The 5176-nt window shown below is 45.5% G+C and overlaps 1 protein-coding gene across 1 annotated transcript in view; it reads left to right on the top strand.

The window, feature by feature from the left end:
- Positions 1-2045: 2045 nt before the first annotated feature.
- lmln (leishmanolysin-like (metallopeptidase M8 family)) overlaps positions 2046-5176 on the top strand; it is an 11363-nt gene continuing 8232 nt past the window's right edge. Inside the window, exons 1-2 of the mRNA XM_079664427.1 lie at positions 2046-2216; positions 2958-3065. Of these exons, the coding sequence (XP_079520553.1) occupies positions 2061-2216; positions 2958-3065 (264 nt within the window). The 5' untranslated portion in view covers positions 2046-2060. The remainder of the gene's footprint in view (positions 2217-2957; positions 3066-5176) is intronic.

The following is a 5176-nucleotide window of genomic DNA, read 5'->3' as shown; positions in this document are numbered from 1 at the left end:
TGTCTCTTCTACATCAACATGTGTCCCCTCTTCTTCATGTCTCTTCTACATCAACATGTGTCCCCTCTTCTTCATGTCTCCTCTACATCAACATGTGTCCCCTCTTCTTCATGTCTCTTCTACATCAACATGTGTCCCCTCTTCTTCATGTCTCTTCTTCATCAACATGTGTCCCCTCTTCTTCATGTCTCTTCTACATCAACATGTGTCCCCTCTTCTTCATGTCTCTTCTACATCAACATGTGTCCCCTCTTCTTCATGTCTCTTCTTCATCAACATGTGTCCCCTCTTCTCCATGTCTCTTCTACATCAACATGTGTCCCCTCTTCTTCATGTCTCTTCTACATCAACATGTGTCCCCTCTTCTTCATGTCTCTTCTACATCAACATGTGTCCCCTCTTCTTCATGTCTCTTCTACATCAACATGTGTCCCCTCTTCTTCATGTCTCCTCTACATCAACATGTGTCCCCTCTTCTTCATGTCTCCTCTACATCAACATGTGTCCCCTCTGTGGAAAGAGACTCTGAAAGTTTCAGGAACAAAGATTCTCTCTCTTTTTGATCCATTTCTATAAAAACCTGTCTGAAAATGAGCTGATCAGATTTTGGACACTTTATGATGTCATAACGATGTTTTGTGTTTCCCCTATATACAAATAGTGGCGGCGCAGCGCCGCTGCTGAATTTTTTTCTTTTTTTTTCTTAAAATAATAAAAGGTGGCGACCCTTTTTCATTTTTGATTGTTTGTTATGTGGATTTGTAGTATTTGTGTTACTGGCATAGGCGAGCCAGATCTAGGGGGCGCTGCGCTGGTAGCTCTGGGAGGGAAAAAACATTTTTGACCGTTGGCGCTCATCGAAATGTTCGGCCTTGATGTAACAACATTCATAATTAAGTAAATGTAACACCCTTTTCACCCCGGTTACACATTTAATTTGCCCTGTACGGTGGGCGCTGTAAGTGATGAAAGTGGGGGATGTTGGCTTATCAGGAGCTCACAGGCAGCGTGGGAGCGAGAGAGCGAGCGAGCAAGGGAGAGGGCGCACCGGTACCGGCGCTGTTGTTATTAGAATCTGGTGCTAGCTGCGCTAACGGATATAAGAAGTAGATGTTTCTACAACCAGGGTGGAGGAGAGCTCTCCTGTCAGAGTGAGTGAGATAAAGGACTCTCTGAGTGTTTAGATAGTTCACTTTAGTCTAAGTTATCTCAGTGGGTCTCAAACGTTTTGACCACAAATTATGTAAACACATATTTCCAAGGCACTCCTTTATAATTATTAGGATAAATAAATAAATGTTAACTAGGTAAAATAAGATATGAATGAACAACAAAAATAAAATAAGCTACATGTATTTGTTATTGGCTATGGGAGGTTATTGGTTATGTTCATATACTTATTTAATTGTTAAAATGTAAACCGATATTTTTCATATGGGCGTTTAGAGTTGTGCTCCCTAGATCAGGTCTCTAGTAATTGTGTGCTCAAAGTGCACCAGATTGAAGCATTTTACTGTAAATGGGGCCCCCCTGGAGGATGTGACGTCCACCCCCCAATTCAAACATGTTCATACAACACTGAATACATTTGAAGCCGTTTTGACTTCTATTACCTATTTCACTAAGTTTCTGTTATTGCAGTGTATTTGTCTTTTGTAGAGAGTTTTCACATTATGCTGGGCCCACGTGCCTTAGCACCGCTGCTATGACTCCATCCTAGGGCAAACACTGTAACCATTAGCCAATCAGTAACCAAGGTAACCCCCCCCCCCCCCCCCATATCACCTGAATCTCCTCTAGAGCTCCATTGAGTTCTTTGTAACCAAATCTCTCTCAGAGGGGCGTGGGAGGGGCTCCTTATTTTCATCTGAAGTCACAGACAGAGAATCAGCGCTTTGGAAACAGGGCTGAAACAGAGGGGATTATGGGTAATGCTGCAATGATCTGTTTGGTGTTTCAGCCAATCAGAGACAGGCTCTGGATATATCTGAGAGCTGTGATATATTGATGAAGAACACAGGCGTTGATGGGAAGGAATATTATTCAAACTAAAACAGACGATGTGTTGTCGTAGTAACGTTCCCTTCTGTGTGTGCAGCCTGGGTCTGTACCAGTGGAGCGAGGCGGTGATCCGGAGGGTGGTCCGGCTGTGGGACATCAGAGGAGGAGAGATAGTCCGACACCAGGTCCACGTGCTGGTGACCCCCCGCGTCGTGGTGAGAGACCCCACCTGACATGTCCTCAGTGCCTCAGACAGTCCCTGATTGCAGTCTCTTAAACGCTTGTATTAAAGTTAAATCATTATCTCTGAGATTTGGATTGTGGGTAAGACAGAAAAGACATTTAGAGATTCACAACTCTTTTACTCTTCTGACCTTTTATAGACCGTTCATGTCAGTGTTTCCTCCAGACCAGGGCTGAGAGGGTGTCCAAACTCGACCTTCTCTCGAATTATAACTTTTTTTGGACGCCCTCGGCTCGAGATCAGGGCGTCCCAAGCTGAATAAGGGAGTCACATGACGGCAAGGCGCCCCCCTGGTGGAAACGCTGACTCATGAGTGTGTCATTTTAACAAACTACAACCATCTCTAAGCCTGCTTGGTGTTCATATCACATTTCACACGGAGAAACATGCAGGGAATGACTTTGTTCTGATTTATGGAGCGATACAAAGAGATATCCCTCTGTGGAAACATCTGGCTCTAACATGTCAACAACCGGAAACACGAACCTGGCTATCACATGATCACATTTCTGTGAGGGCAATGTATGCAAATAAACACATATCTAATAAGAGAAGGCCTCATTAGCATATTTAAACATTACTATATAGAAAACTGGAGGATTTGTGTTAGATTACATTTTAATATTTTTGGAAAACATCTCCTTAAGCTGTGGGAAAATATAACAAGAAAAGAGAAAACAATGATGAAATATATCAACATCTGTGTCTGCAGGAGGAGGCCCGGAGACACTTTAACTGTCCCATCCTGGAGGGCATGGAGCTGGAGAACCAGGGGGGAACCGGGACGGAGCTGAACCACTGGGAGAAGAGACTGCTGGAGGTCTGACACTGTTACATTAGCCTCCTTTAGCTTAGCGGTGGTGACGTGAAGTCATGTGACCGTGCTGTAGTTCCTTTATAGCCCAACATTAGCCTCCTTTAGCTTAGAGGTGGTGACGTGAAGTCATGTGACCGTGCTGTAGTTCCTTTATAGCCCAACATTAGCCTCCTTTAGCTTAGCGGTGGTGACGTGAAGTCATGTGACCGTGCTGTAGTTCCTTTATAGCCCAACATTAGCCGCCTTTAGCTTAGCGGTGGTGACGTGAAGTCATGTGACCGTGCTGTAGTTCCTTTATAGCCCAACATTAGCCTCCTTTAGCTTAGCGGTGGTGACGTGAAGTCATGTGACCGTGCTGTAGTTCCTTTATAGCCCAACATTAGCCACCTTTAGCTTAGCGGTGGTGACGTGAAGTCATGTGACCGTGCTGTAGTTCCTTTATAGCCTAACATTAGCCACCTTTAGCTTAGCGGTGGTGACGTGAAGTCATGTGACCGTGCTGTAGTTCCTTTATAGCCTAACATTAGCCACCTTTAGCTTAGCGGTGGTGACGTGAAGTCATGTGACCGTGCTGTAGTTCCTTTATAGCCCAACATTAGCTCTTTAGCTTAGCGGTGGTGACGTGAAGTCATGTGACCGTGCTGTAGTTCCTTTATAGCCTAACATTAGCCACCTTTAGCTTAGCGGTGGTGACGTGAAGTCATGTGACCGTGCTGTAGTTCCTTTATAGCCCAACATTAGCCGCCTTTAGCTTAGCGGTGGTGACGTGAAGTCATGTGACCGTGCTGTAGTTCCTTTATAGCCCAACATTAGCCTCCTTTAGCTTAGCGGTGGTGACGTGAAGTCATGTGACCGTGCTGTAGTTCCTTTATAGCCCAACATTAGCCACCTTTAGCTTAGCGGTGGTGACGTGAAGTCATGTGACCGTGCTGTAGTTCCTTTATAGCCCAACATTAGCCTCCTTTAGCTTAGCGGTGGTGACGTGAAGTCATGTGACCGTGCTGTAGTTCCTTTATAGCCCAACATTAGCCTCCTTTAGCTTAGCGGTGGTGACGTGAAGTCATGTGACCGTGCTGTAGTTCCTTTATAGCCCAACATTAGCCTCCTTTAGCTTAGCGGTGGTGACATGAAGTCATGTGACCGTGCTGTAGTTCCTTTATAGCCCAACATTAGCCACCTTTAGCTTAGCGGTGGTGAACTGAAGTCATGTGACCGTGCTGTAGTTCCTTTATAGCCCAACATTAGCCTCCTTTAGCTTAGCGGTGGTGACGTGAAGTCATGTGACCGTGCTGTAGTTCCTTTATAGCCCAACATTAGCTCTTTAGCTTAGCGGTGGTGACGTGAAGTCATGTGACCGTGCTGTAGTTCCTTTATAGCCCAACATTAGCTCTTTAGCTTAGCGGTGGTGACGTGAAGTCATGTGACCGTGCTGTAGTTCCTTTATAGCCCAACATTAGCCACCTTTAGCTTAGCGGTGGTGACGTGAAGTCATGTGACCGTGCTGTAGTTCCTTTATAGCCCAACATTAGCTCTTTAGCTTAGCGGTGGTGACGTGAAGTCATGTGACCGTGCTGTAGTTCCTTTATAGCCCAACATTAGCCACCTTTAGCTTAGCGGTGGTGACGTGAAGTCATGTGACCGTGCTGTAGTTCCTTTATAGCCCAACATTAGCCACCTTTAGCTTAGCGGTGGTGACGTGAAGTCATGTGACCGTGCTGTAGTTCCTTTATAGCCCAACATTAGCCTCCTTTAGCTTAGCGGTGGTGACGTGAAGTCATGTGACCGTGCTGTAGTTCCTTTATAGCCCAACATTAGCCAGCTTTAGCTTAGCGGTGGTGACGTGAAGTCATGTGACCGTGCTGTAGTTCCTTTATAGCCCAACATTAGCTCTTTAGCTTAGCGGTGGTGACGTGAAGTCATGTGACCGTGCTGTAGTTCCTTTATAGCCCAACATTAGCCTCCTTTAGCTTAGCGGTGGTGACGTGAAGTCATGTGACCGTGCTGTAGTTCCTTTATAGCCCAACATTAGCCTCCTTTAGCTTAGCGGTGGTGACGTGAAGTCATGTGACCGTGCTGTAGTTCCTTTATAGCCCAACATTAGCTCTTTAGCTTAG

This window comes from Notothenia rossii (genome assembly GCF_949606895.1).
Source record: "Notothenia rossii genome assembly, chromosome: 2".
NCBI lineage: Eukaryota > Metazoa > Chordata > Actinopteri > Perciformes > Nototheniidae > Notothenia > Notothenia rossii.
Note: the sequence above shows the minus strand (reverse complement) of the source record. Positions and strands in the feature narration are given on the sequence as shown.